Raw genomic sequence first — 14,149 nt, 5'->3', positions numbered from 1 at the left:
AACAAATAACATTTATAGTCTCAAAGGCCTAGATTTAGAGTTCGGCGGTAAAAGGGCTGTTAACGCTCCGCGGGTTTTTTTCTGGCCGCACCATAAATTTAACTCTGGTATCGAGAGTTCAAACAAATGCTGCGTTAGGCTCCAAAAAAGGAGCGTAGAGCATTTTTACCGCAAATGCAACTCTCGATACCAGAGTTGCTTACGGACGCGGCCGGCATCAAAAACGTGCTCGTGCACGATTCTCCCATAGGAAACAATGGGGCTGTTTGAGCTGAAAAAAAACCTAACACCTGCAAAAAAGCAGCGTTCAGCTCCTAACGCAGCCCCATTGTTTCCTATGGGGAAACACCTCCTAAGTCTGCACCTAACACCCTAACATGTACCCCGAGTCTAAACACCCCTAACCTTACACTTATTAACCCCTAATCTGCCGCCCCCGCTATCGCTGACCCCTGCATTACACTTTTAACCCCTAATCTGCCGCTCCGTAAACCGCCGCCACCTACGTTATCCCTATGTACCCCTAATCTGCTGCCCTAACATCGCCGACCCCTATGTTATATTTATTAACCCCTAATCTGCCCCCCACAACGTCGCCGACACCTACCTACACTTATTAACCCCTAATCTGCCGAGCGGACCTGAGCGCTACTATAATAAAGTTATTAACCCCTAATCCGCCTCACTAACCCTATCATAAATAGTATTAACCCCTAATCTGCCCTCCCTAACATCGCCGACACCTACCTTCAATTATTAACCCCTAATCTGCCGACCGGAGCTCACCGCTATTCTAATAAATGTATTAACCCCTAAAGCTAAGTCTAACCCTAACACTAACACCCCCCTAAGTTAAATATAATTTTTATCTAACGAAATAAATTAACTCTTATTAAATAAATAATTCCTATTTAAAGCTAAATACTTACCTGTAAAATAAATCCTAATATAGCTACAATATAAATTATAATTATATTATACCTATTTTAGGATTAATATTTATTTTACAGGCAACTTTGTAATTATTTTAACCAGGTACAATAGCTATTAAATAGTTAAGAACTATTTAATAGTTACCTAGTTAAAATAATTACAAATTTACCTGTAAAATAAATCCTAACCTAAGATATAATTAAACCTAACACTACCCTATCAATAAAATAATTAAATAAACTACCTACAATTACCTACAATTAACCTAACACTACACTATCAATAAATTAATTAAACACAATTGCTACAAATAAATAACATTAAATAAACTATCTAAAGTACAAAAAATAAAAAAGAACTAAGTTACAGAAAATAATAAAATATTTACAAACATAAGAAAAATATTACAACAATTTTAAACTAATTACACCTACTCTAAGCCCCCTAATAAAATAACAAAGCCCCCCAAAATAAAAAATTCCCTACCCTATTCTAAAATACAAATATTACAAGCTCTTTTACCTTACCAGCCCTGAACAGGGCCCTTTGCGGGGCATGCCCCAAGAATTTCAGCTCTTTTGCCTGTAAAAAAAAACATACAATACCCCCCCCCCAACATTACAACCCACCACCCACATACCCCTAATCTAACCCAAACCCCCCTTAAATAAACCTAACACTACCCCCCTGATGATCTTCCTACCTTGTCTTCACCATGCCAGGTTCACCGATCCGTCCTGGCTCCAAGATCTTCATCCAACCCAAGCGGGGGCTAGACATCCACTGAAGAAGTCCAGAAGAGGGTCCAAAGTCTTCCTCCTATCCGGCAAGAAGAGGACATCCGGACCGGCAAACATCTTCTCCAAGCGGCATCTTCTATCTTCTTCCATCCGATGACGACCGGCTCCATCTTGAAGACCTCCAGCGCGGATCCATCCTCTTCTTCCGACGACTAGACGACGAATGACGGTTCCTTTAAGGGACGTCATCCAAGATGGCGTCCCTCGAATTCCGATTGGCTGATAGGATTCTATCAGCCAATCGGAATTAAGGTAGGAATTTTCTGATTGGCTGATGGAATCAGCCAATCAGAATATAGTTCAATCCGATTGGCTGATCCAATCAGCCAATCAGATTGAGCTTGCATTCTATTGGCTGTTCCGATCAGCCAATAGAATGCGAGCTCAATCTGATTGGCTGATTGGATCAGCCAATCGGATTGAACTATATTCTGATTGGCTGATTCCATCAGCCAATCAGAAAATTCCTACCTTAATTCCGATTGGCTGATAGAATCCTATCAGCCAATCGGAATTCGAGGGACGCCATCTTGGATGACGTCCCTTAAAGGAACCGTCATTCGTCGTCTAGTCGTCGGAAGAAGAGGATGGATCCGCGCTGGAGGTCTTCAAGATGGAGCCGGTCGTCATCGGATGGAAGAAGATAGAAGATGCCGCTTGGAGAAGATGTTTGCCGGTCCGGATGTCCTCTTCTTGCCGGATAGGAGGAAGACTTTGGACCCTCTTCTGGACTTCTTCAGTGGATGTCTAGCCCCCGCTTGGGTTGGATGAAGATCTTGGAGCCAGGACGGATCGGTGAACCTGGCATGGTGAAGACAAGGTAGGAAGATCATCAGGGGGGTAGTGTTAGGTTTATTTAAGGGGGGTTTGGGTTAGATTAGGGGTATGTGGGTGGTGGGTTGTAATGTTGGGGGGGGGGTATAGTATGTTTTTTTTTACAGGCAAAAGAGCTGAAATTCTTGGGGCATGCCCCGCAAAGGGCCCTGTTCAGGGCTGGTAAGGTAAAAGAGCTTGTAATATTTGTATTTTAGAATAGGGTAGGGAATTTTTTATTTTGGGGGGCTTTGTTATTTTATTAGGGGGCTTAGAGTAGGTGTAATTAGTTTAAAATTGTTGTAATATTTTTCTTATGTTTGTAAATATTTTATTATTTTCTGTAACTTAGTTCTTTTTTATTTTTTGTACTTTAGATAGTTTATTTAATGTTATTTATTTGTAGCAATTGTGTTTAATTAATTTATTGATAGTGTAGTGTTAGGTTAATTGTAGGTAATTGTAGGTAGTTTATTTAATTATTTTATTGATAGGGTAGTGTTAGGTTTAATTATATCTTAGGTTAGGATTTATTTTACAGGTAAATTTGAAATTATTTTAACTAGGTAACTATTAAATAGTTCTTAACTATTTAATAGCTATTGTACCTGGTTAAAATAATTACAAAGTTGCCTGTAAAATAAATATTAATCCTAAAATAGCTATAATATAATTATAATTTATATTGTAGCTATATTAGGATGTATTTTACAGGTAAGTATTTAGCTTTAAATAGGAATTATTTATTTAATAAGAGTTAATTTATTTCGTTAGATAAAAATTATATTTAACTTAGGGGGGTGTTAGTGTTAGGGTTAGACTTAGCTTTAGGGGTTAATACATTTATTAGAATAGCGGTGAGCTCCGGTCGGCAGATTAGGGGTTAATAATTGAAGGTAGGTGTCGGCGATGTTAGGGAGGGCAGATTAGGGGTTAATACTATTTATGATAGGGTTAGTGAGGCGGATTAGGGGTTAATAACTTTATTATAGTAGCGCTCAGGTCCGCTCGGCAGATTAGGGGTTAATAAGTGTAGGTAGGTGTCGGCGACGTTGTGGGGGGCAGATTAGGGGTTAATAAATATAACATAGGGGTCGGCGATGTTAGGGGTAGCAGATTAGGGGTACATAGGGATAACGTAGGTGGCGGCGATTTGCGGTCGGAAGATTAGGGGTTAATTATTTTAAGTAGCTTGCGGCGACGTTGTGGGGGGCAAGTTAGGGGTTAATAGATATAATACAGGGGTCGGCGGTGTTAGGGGCAGCAGATTAGGGGTACATAAGTATAACGTAGGTGGCGGTCGGCAGATTAGGGGTTAAAAATTTTAATCGAGTGGCGGCGATGTGGGGGGACCTCGGTTTAGGGGTACATAGGTAGTTTATGGGTGTTAGTGTACTTTAGGGTACAGTAGTTAAGAGCTTTATAAACCGGCGTTAGCCAGAAAGCTCTTAACTCCTGCTATTTTCAGGCGGCTGGAATCTTGTCGTTAGAGCTCTAACGCTCACTGCAGAAACGACTCTAAATACCAGCGTTAGAAAGATCCCATTGAAAAGATAGGCTACGCAAATGGCGTAGGGGGATCTGCGGTATGGAAAAGTCGCGGCTGAAAAGTGAGCGTTAGACCCTTTAATCACTGACTCCAAATACCAGCGGGCGCCCAAAACCAGCGTTAGGAGCCTCTAACGCTGGTTTTGACGGCTACCGCCGAACTCTAAATCTAGGACAAAGTGTTTTATGACATACAAACATTAGTTTCTCAAAAAATGACTTGTGCCATATGGAGTACTGCTGATAGTCAAGTAAGTCATTAATAAATACTGGATACAAACATGTCTTGGTATTCTCGTCTGCAGTTTTTGCTGTAAAGAAGCTTGTCCTTCACTTTGGTGTGGTGAACTTTTTGGTAAATCGTTTTGGTTCTTGGTGGGAAGTGGTGGCAAACTTTGTAAAGGAGCGTCAGGATGCCCTGGCACCCAGACCTATTAGAGGGCTTGGAAGATTCATGCTGAGAGTCGACAGTAAGGTAGGCAATCATCTAACTAGTCTTTTAAAATTACAGATTGGCATACTGGTGTATTGACAATGCGGAATTTCTATTCAGTCTAATATTTGTGTTAGCATAGCACACAACTGTATATTTGATTTTCATTTTGAGCAATTTTCCTGAGACCACCGGGAACCATAATTTTATTCTTCTGTTTTAATATTTTTCTCTATTACCTATTTCTTACCTTGGGCATACAGATGTATTTTCTGATGCCTGATAGCCTTTGATATCCTGGTAATTTGCATTTGTTGTAGGCCCCTCGAAAAACATCTTATTTATATTTGTGGCTTTTATCTCTATGTATAAAACAACAGACAAACTACAAAACAGGATGCAAAAAAAGCCTGATATTTTTAAGATATATTTAGAATACTATTTTACTTTTCAAAAGAATTGAAAAGTCTGTCAGTTTCTCCTCAAAATGTATATTTGATTTATTAAATGGACATTCCAGCCAAAATTGTAATCCACATGGTTGCATTTCAGTATTGAACAGAAACATTTCTGTAATATACATATATTAGCAAAAATGCTTCTAATAAAAGCTAGCTCTGTTTCAAAAGTGTATTTAAGTATGCACCGTGCACCAGCATTTAAACACAACACTTGCTCTGTGAACCTTAGGTGCTTGTTCTATCTGGTAATGATAAATTATTAATAAATTATTAATTGCCGTCATGATTAAAAGCCCCCACTGATGCTCTGAGCAGCTGCAGTATTTCAGTTGCTGGTGCACTGACAATATCTAGCTAAACTTCACATGCAGAGAAAAATATTAACACTTAAACAGTGATATATTTTGCTAAAAGCATTTTTGCCAATACATGTATATTGTATATATGCTTCTATTCAAAGATCTGTTTGTATGTGGAGTTCGATTTTGACCGGGAATTTCCCTTTAATTGTCTTCCCCCCCCCATAATTTTTCTTCAGTTAATTTGCACCCTTACAAAACAAACAAAATATAAATAAAATAATAGTCATTTGGAAAGTTGAACATTTATATATTGCAAGTGTCTTATAAGAAAATGAACAATGATCTACTTTTCAAAAATATTTGAAAATATTGATTTCTATGTTGTATTTTTTACGAACAACAGTGTTATTCATAAACAAAAAGTATTTTCATTTGTTTAACTTAAAGGGACAATGAACCCAATTTTTTTTTCATGATTTCAGATTGAGCATGAAATTTTAAGCAACTTTCTTATTTACTCCTATTATCAATTTTTCTTTGTTCTCTTGCTATCTTTATTTTTTAAAAGCAGGAATTTAAATTTTAGCAGCCAGCCCATTTTAGGTTCAGCACCATGGATAGCGCTTGCTTATTGGAGGCTTACTTTTACCCACCAATAAGGAAGCATAACCCAGGCTCTCAACCAAAAATGGGCCGGTGTTCTAAAAGAAGTTGTCTACCGCGTAGGAATGTGTATACCATATCATTTCCGGTGACGTGAATCAGCTGCTGGAGGTTTGTGGCGGTCACTGCGCATGCGCAAGAGGCCCAACCACCTCCAAACAGCTGTTTAAGCCGACTTATTTGATAACAATGGGTTGCGGGATTCTATGGTCCGTGCTGCACATGCGCACATTCACCAAATTGTTCCATCGCACGCCGCCGACTTGCTGTGCCCGGGGGGGGGGTCATGCCTATGGGGTTTACCGGGGGTGCTGATGGGGCTTACGTAAGTTACACAGGGGGTGCTTATGGGGGTTACAGTGGGTGCAGATGGGGCTTATGTAGGTCCATAAGCACCCACTGTAACCCCAATAAGCACCCCCTGTGTAACTTATGTAAGCCCCATCAGCACCCCCTGTAAACTCTATAAGCACGACCCCCCCCCCAAGGCGCGGCAAGTCGGCGGCTTGCAATAGAACAATTTGGTGAATGGACGTGGGCAAATCAAACGGACCGATCAGATAATACATAGCAAAAAAAAGCGTTACTGCATTATCTGATTGGTCCGTGAAGTCAGTGGCTGTATAACCAATAGGGTCTTGTCTGATGAGTAGGACCGTGTGCGCATGCGCGGCACGGCCCATAGAATCCCGTGACCCATTGTTATCAAATAAGTCTTAAACAGCTGTTTGGAGGAGGTTGGGCCTCTGGCGCATGTGCAGTGAGCGCCACAAACCTACAACAGCTGATTACACATCACTGGAATTGACGTGGTACACACATTCCTATGGTAGACAAAATCTTTTAAAACACTGGCTCCTATGCATCACATTCCTGCTTTTTAAAATAAAGATAGCAAGAGAACGAAGAAAAATTGATAATAGGAGTAAATAAGAAAGTTGCTTAAAATTGCATGCTCTATCCAAATCATGAAAGAAATGAAAAAATAGGTTTAGTATCCCTTTAAAGGGACAGTCAACTCCAAAAAAACCATTTGTGATTCAAATAGGGCATTTAATTTTAAGCAACTTTCCAATTTACTTTTATCACTAATTTTCCTCTTGGTATTCTTAGTTGAAAGTTAAACCTAGGTGGCTCATATGCTAATTTCTTAGATCTTGAAGGCCGCCTCAAATCTGAATAATTTGGACAGTTTTTCTCCAATAGAGGGCGTTAGTTCATGTGTTTCATATAGATAACATTGAGCTCATGCACATCAATTTACCGAGGAGTGAGCACTGATTGGCTAAAATGCAAGTCTGTCAAAAGAACTGAAATAAGGGGATAGTCTGCAGAGGCTTAGATACAAGGTAATTACAGAGGTAAAACGTGTATTATTATAACTGTGTTGGTTATGTAAAACTGGGGAATGGGTAATAAAGGGATTATCTATTTTTTAAAACAACAAAAATTCTGGTGTTGACTGTCCCTTTAAGAGCAAACATGATTATTGTAACTTAAAGTGCCAATGTGACAATCTTATAGCATCTTCTTAACATCAGCTTCTAGAAAACGTAATATCAGATTCAACTAGTATCTTACATTTGCATTTAAATGTGTGAAATGTAACTAATAATCTGGGATTATTGTTAATTTTTATAACAACTAATAAAGTTAATGGGACAAATTACTTGACAGTAAAGTAAGTTTTATATATGCATAGTGTGTATCAGCAATTAAGCACTGTATCACAAAAAAATTGCAAACAATAGAAATATTTTAAAGCATTTGAAACTGTCATTTTGTTGTCAGATACTGCATTCTTTTGCAGTCCTGGGACATACCCCTTGAAAATGACTTTGTATTGTATTTTTGCTACAAATAGGACCTGCTGACTAAAAATTGTATCTACAAATAGGACCGGCTGGCTGCAAATTGTATTTTTGCCACAAATAGGACCTGCTCATACAACTTTGCAGACAGCGCCACATTAAAAATGATAATTTGTTTAAAACAGACACTCCTTCTTAATCAATAGAGGGCTAAGACTGCCTCATAGTGCTCAACACACCAGAAAACACTATCACATATATAGTGGGTGTGTAGGGGTTATCAAAAACCCAGTTCTTAAAGGGACACTATACCCCAAAAAATTATTTAATGATTAAGGTAGAGAATACAATTTTAAACAATATTCCAATTTACTTCTATTATCTTATTTGCTTCATTCTTTAGATATCCTTTAATTAAGAAATAGCAATGCACATGGTGAGCCAATCACAGGAGGCATCTATGTGCAGCTACCAATCAGCAGCTACTAAGCATATCTAGATATGCTTTTCAGCAAAGAATATCAAGAGAATGAAGCAAATTAGATAATAGAAGTAAATTAGAAAGTTGTTTATAATTGTATGATCTTTCTAAATCATGGAAGAAAAAAAATTGGGTTTCATGTCTCTTTAAGTAATGTGTCTCTTATGATCAATATATAAAATAAAGTCCGGATTAACAAAATGTTTTTACTTAATCCAAAATGTATTGCAGTTGCTGCTCCTTTTTTGCCCACCGGTGTCCACTCTCAGGCTTTGATAGATATGTAACAAATGACTCTATAAAAGAGAAGAATGGCCACGCCCATAACTTACTGAAGGAGAAGTGAGTGTGAACACCTCAGAGATTGAACGGCAGCCGGCAAAAGAACAAACTGTTCACCCTATACAGTGTAATCATACGATCTCTATTACTGAGTGTTCATTTATACACTTATATCCCTGATAGCTATGTACTAATCAGTTCCCCCTATATGTAAGACCTGGACAGAGACAAGACTTTTCTGCAGGTACAGGGTGGAAACAGAAGCGGAACTGTACAGCTAGAGAGGGATTGTTATTTTTCTTAAAGGCAGACACATACCTCATATGTTTGAGGGCACCTTTGTGAGTGTCACATCGTTTTATGTATTTTAAATAAAGTGTTGTTTTTAAATACTGCACTTAGATTGTGGATGCGCTCCATTCTTCTCTTTTATAGAGTCATTCGTTACAAATAGGACCTGCTGGCTGCAAATTGCGCTCTTTAACAAATACAAAGCTCTTTACTTACTGCTAGAGCTCTCTCTTTACGTCACACTGGGACCGTCAAGAAACCTTATCTGTTTACCGTGCCTGCGTATGATAAGTAGTCTCACAATCAAGACAGCTCGAGACTCATTCTACAAAGTAATTTTATTGGCTGGACACCATGTCAGGTTGATTAGGGGGCAGGTCCTGTAACCAAAGCTGGGGCAGTGAGTTCAGTTACAGCTGCGTTGCGCATGCTGAAGTACAGTGCCCATACCACCATCATACACTCAGAGTCATAGCCGATTTCAAAAGTCTGCATAAAAAGTAAATTTATGCTTACCTGATAAATTAATTTTTTTCTATGGTACGACGAGTCCACGGCCCGCCCTGCCATTTTTAGACAGATTATATTTTTTTGATTTTAAACTTCAATTACCTCTTCACCTTTTAGTTTCACCTTTTTTTCCCTGTACCTTTGGTCGAATGACTGGGGGGTGGAGTTAAGGGAGGAGCTATATAGACAGCTCTATTGTGGTGCCCTTTGCCACTTCCTGTTAGCAGGAGGATAATATCCCACAAGAAAAGGATGAATCAGTGGACTCGTCGTACCTTATAGAAGAAAGAAAGAATTCTCACACATCTTCACTGGCGAGGCTCTTCACTCAGAATCTAGATTCTATCTAGAATTCTAGATTCTAAGTGAAGAACTTCGCTGCCGTAGATGTGTGAGAAATCTTTCTCTTATTATGCAGACTTTTGAAATCTTACAGGAGGTCACCTCAAAATTCACTTGTGGTCCACTGGTAGACCGCAATCTACATCTTGCCCACCTCTATAGCCTTTCTACTCTATCCTCTAATCTGTATCCCCTAAACTCTATCCTTTAATCTCTAAACACTATCCTTTAATCTCTATTATATAATCTCTATCCTCTAATACGTAATCTCTATTATATAATCTCTATCCTCTAATACGTAATCTCTATTATATAATCTCTATCCTCTAATACGTAATCTCTATTATATAATCTCTATCCTCTAATTCTGCTTGCCCAGTATGAGGGACATGCATTATCAATAAGGGCTTCCTTCATATTTGGAGTATGGGCACCACCCCCAGAGCCAAGTCATATTTTGGGAGATTACAATGTAGCAAGCATACACAGGAAGCCGCACAGTTACCATGCAATGCAATTACAAAGGCATATATGTCAATATATATGTCTGGGACAAAGTACAGGAAACTGGGACTGTGCCATGTAAAATGGGGCAGTTAGAAACTATCCAATCAAGCAATTATCATGTGATATATTTCAGTTGCCACCCAGGAGAGCGGAGTCACAGCAGCATTAACTTTCATTGCTTGATAACATTGAATCACATTTCTCAGGCAAACATTTCCACCCCATAAAACATATACAATAGTTGTCTTTGCCCTACACTGAGATTTTTAGCTGCCTGTTTATTTCCAACATTCTCTCTCCATCATCTTTGTATTCCAAAGATTCAACTATATAACGGTAAGTAGTAGTAATCCTGCATATTCTGTTGCCGGTTACCACTGTGGATGAGATTAACTGTAGTCCCTCCCTGGATAATTCTTTGTCCAGACATACTCTTATTATTATTATACTTTAATTTTTAAGCGCCAACATATTCCGCAGCGCTGTCCATGGATACAATTCATTTAAATAAAACAATACAAGACTTGTAAGATACAGGACAAAATTTACAAACACATACAGGAGGGATTGAGGAAGTAAGGCCTGCTCTTTTCATCCAGATGTAAGTGATGGATTTGGAAAGGGTTTGATTAAAAGTGCTTTGAGGGATCAAGCCTCACTTTTGTCAGCCATTACTGGAGCCAAATGGGCACAAACGTCTCTAATCTGTCTTGTTTGTTTTCAAGAAATATTAAAAGTTTAAAACAGAAGGAATTCCTTAGTGCCTTCATTGGGTTTCCATTTTTTCCTTGAAACTTTCATAGCCTTTCCCTTTGAAATGTTATGAGAAGCATCCCTCTGGAACATTATATTCAAACCCCTTTTAATCTTGGCTGTTACCTCAAACAGATGGGTAGCTCAACTACAGGAACTGCCCCATCATTCTATTTAAAGTAACAGTCTACTTGTTTTTTATTTTTTTATTGTTTCACCCCTTAAGGACCAATGACGGAATTATTCCGTCATGGTTGTCCGTGCCATAAGGACCAATGATGGGATAATTCCATCATGCACTAAAATTAGCCCCAGATCGCTGTGGTACCGGCGATAGGGGGTTAATGCTCTTGCTAGCTGCCTCAGCGTCTGAGGCAGACTAGCAACAGCAAATCACTGATGCCCCAGCCCACGTGATCGCTGTGACAGCCAATCACAGCGGTAACAATGTTGTTGGGACATCAGATCCGCCTCCCTCCACCTCTGTTCGGTTTGTGAAGTGGAGAGAGACAGATGTTTGTTTCTTTGAATGATGTAAAAAAAATCCAACATATTAATAAAAGTTAAAATATCCCCTTTACCCAGTCCTTAAATTTATTTTAAATTACTTTTCTTAAGCTGCAGTAAGTATGTACACATTGTTATCACCAAAACTTAACAAAAAAACGGTATATAATATGTGTTGGTGCAATAAATGAGAAAGATGGAAATTTTGGTTGAACACACACATAGCAAAAATGCAAAAATTGCTTTGGTCCGTAACCGAAAGACAAGCATCTGAAGCTTGGTCCTTAAGGGGTTAAAAAGATAGATAACACCTTAAATATCCATTCCCCAGCTTTGCACAACCAACATTGTTTTTTTTAATATACTTTCTTAGCCCTTGTAGACCACCTCTTATTTTAGTGCATTTTATTAGCTTTTCACAGCCACTCCTGTGGCGTTATGCAGGAACCAGCACTAATTCGCTAAAATTCAAGTCTGTAAAAATACTGAGATAAGGGGACATAATGCATAGGCTTAGATAGAAGGTTAGATACAAGTGTTGGTTATGCAGAACAGGGGAATCGGGAATAAAGGGACTGTCCCTTTAATTTATTTCTCAGGACAAAGGGGTTTCCAGGCTTTTTTTTTTTGTTGCTAAAGGGGGTTTCTGAAGGCCATGCCTCTCTGGACATTTGTCTTTCTTTTTTTGTCCTAGTAAAACATGATAATAAGCTTGACAAAAGATCCTTGCCATCCTGCAGGGACATCATGGAGAATATGGATCAGTGGAAACTGTGATTTAAAAATGGATTGTTCATTCAGTGCCTCACCTCAGAGGCTTTTCCTGTAAAATGCTTCTAAAAATTGTGTTTGATACATTCCTACCACAGATACTGGAGTGCCACCATTATGTTTTAATTGACATGATCTTACAACATCCTACACACAGGGTTATTTACATCTCTAACTGACCACAGCTAAGGACAAGTATTTTAATTAAACAAGGCTTTTCAAAGAGTGTGTCCTTGAACTGCTCTTGGTTTGCAAAACCTTGTATATTCTGTCAATTTTACATAAATATACAATATTTCCATTGTCTGCAGATCTTTAGCAAGGTGTGCTTAAATTGCTGATACGTGAAATTGAGTTAACTGTGTGCAAGGACATTCTGTTTTACAAGAGCTAGCATTGAGATCTGGGTGGGGATATAATGGTCAATGGGGTGGAACTGAAAGTATCTGCCCAATTAATGCACATTTGTGTATGTCTATCATTCCAAATAAGTAATGGTTTAATATTATAAGGCAAGACTTTCAGTAATAGTATGGTATGTATATTTCACTTATTTGGTGAATACTGTCTGGAGATGCTGTTGTTCAAATAAACACAATTCCACCTTTTATGCACAAATATATAGGTTTGTTTTCTATATATTTGCTCCACTTGTTTGTCTTTTCCTGCCTTCTGTACTTGCCACACTGTACATGCATTCACTAATGCATCACTGTCTTCTCTCCCTCTTTTCTCCTTTTACCTTTTTCCCTTTCCAACACCCTCCACATAAAGATGTGGCATTGGCTTAATGAGCAGGTAAACCAACAGCTTTTTTGAACTCTATATGTTCTGACTGGCTTCTTTCCTTAATTAAAGCACAGTAAATAACTTTTTAAATTTATCATTCTGTTTTTCATTTTACTTAACCTGCTGTGACTTACAACTTTTGACTATGAGAGTGATAAAAATGTTCTAAAATGTTTCTTACCAGTTTTTCAGTATACCTACATATATCTATCTATACATAAACTAGACAGGTGTATGAGGATTTTTTTTAATAAGGACAGGCTTAACACAGCAATCTTTAGTGTGTACAGATTTCTGGATGCGCTTGGAACTTAGGTTATAAAAACATTTGTTTTGAAGAGGTCAAAAATCGGGCGCAGCAATATGCTATTGGCAATGCTATTGGCTAAGAGGTGGAAACATCACCTCTCTGCCAGATAGAGAAGTTAGCGTTCTGCCGTTGGGCTGCCTTAGCAGCGATCGTTTGGAACAAATAAAGGCGTTTTCAGCATGAAGTATTTTATACTTCATGAATGAAAGTCCCCTTTTTTGTTCCAATGGTAAATCCTAGCATTTCAGAAACGCTAGGATTTACCATCACTTTAACCCGTCTTGTGTTGTAGGTCCCAAGTGGGACTTCAGCTATGTGGCCATTAGTGCAGAAATAACATGCTATAATTATTTACAGCATATTTTTGCCCTTTAAATAAGACCATGTTTCAAAAATTGCTCCACTGTTTAAAATATATGTATTTGTGGCTTTTACTTGTTAGCAATATTTTAAATTACATTAAACTATTATAGACTATATCTTGTTGGATCATATATATTGGAATTATGAATTTATTAAACTGTGTGAGCACATTTTGCCAAGTAGTGCAAACATAGGCTCAATTCGTTTGCTATTTTGCTGTATCTAATTTATATAATTGCATATATTTAAGATTGCCTAATACTCATCAGCACACACTACAGCTGGCAGTAAAAGTGATTTTAGTTGTTTTCAGGTGTTAGAGGAAAGTTGTGTCACTAAGTGGCATTACTACACAAGGTTTGCAGTCAGAACATTTATTTATTAAATCATTTTTTATTTTGTTTGAAAGGTGGTTGGAGTCCACGAGATCATTACTTCTGGGAATTCAGTTCCTAGCCAGTAGGATGAGGCAAAGATTA

At 38.2% G+C, this 14,149-nt stretch overlaps 1 protein-coding gene across 2 annotated transcripts in view; it reads left to right on the top strand.

Moving 5' to 3' along the window:
* LOC128660611 (transmembrane protein 245) overlaps nt 1-14,149 on the top strand; it is a 252,964-nt gene that overhangs the window by 95,105 nt on the left and 143,710 nt on the right. Inside the window, exons 6-7 of one of the 2 annotated variants that reach the window (XM_053714538.1) lie at nt 4,400-4,569; nt 12,983-13,006. In XM_053714538.1, the coding sequence (XP_053570513.1) occupies nt 4,400-4,569; nt 12,983-13,006 (194 nt within the window). The remainder of the gene's footprint in view (nt 1-4,399; nt 4,570-12,982; nt 13,007-14,149) is intronic. The other variant, XM_053714539.1, reaches the window with a different exon arrangement.

Source organism: Bombina bombina, chromosome 5 (assembly GCF_027579735.1).
Source record: "Bombina bombina isolate aBomBom1 chromosome 5, aBomBom1.pri, whole genome shotgun sequence".
Classification (NCBI taxonomy): domain Eukaryota; kingdom Metazoa; phylum Chordata; class Amphibia; order Anura; family Bombinatoridae; genus Bombina; species Bombina bombina.
This window is presented reverse-complemented; position numbering and strand designations above follow the sequence as displayed.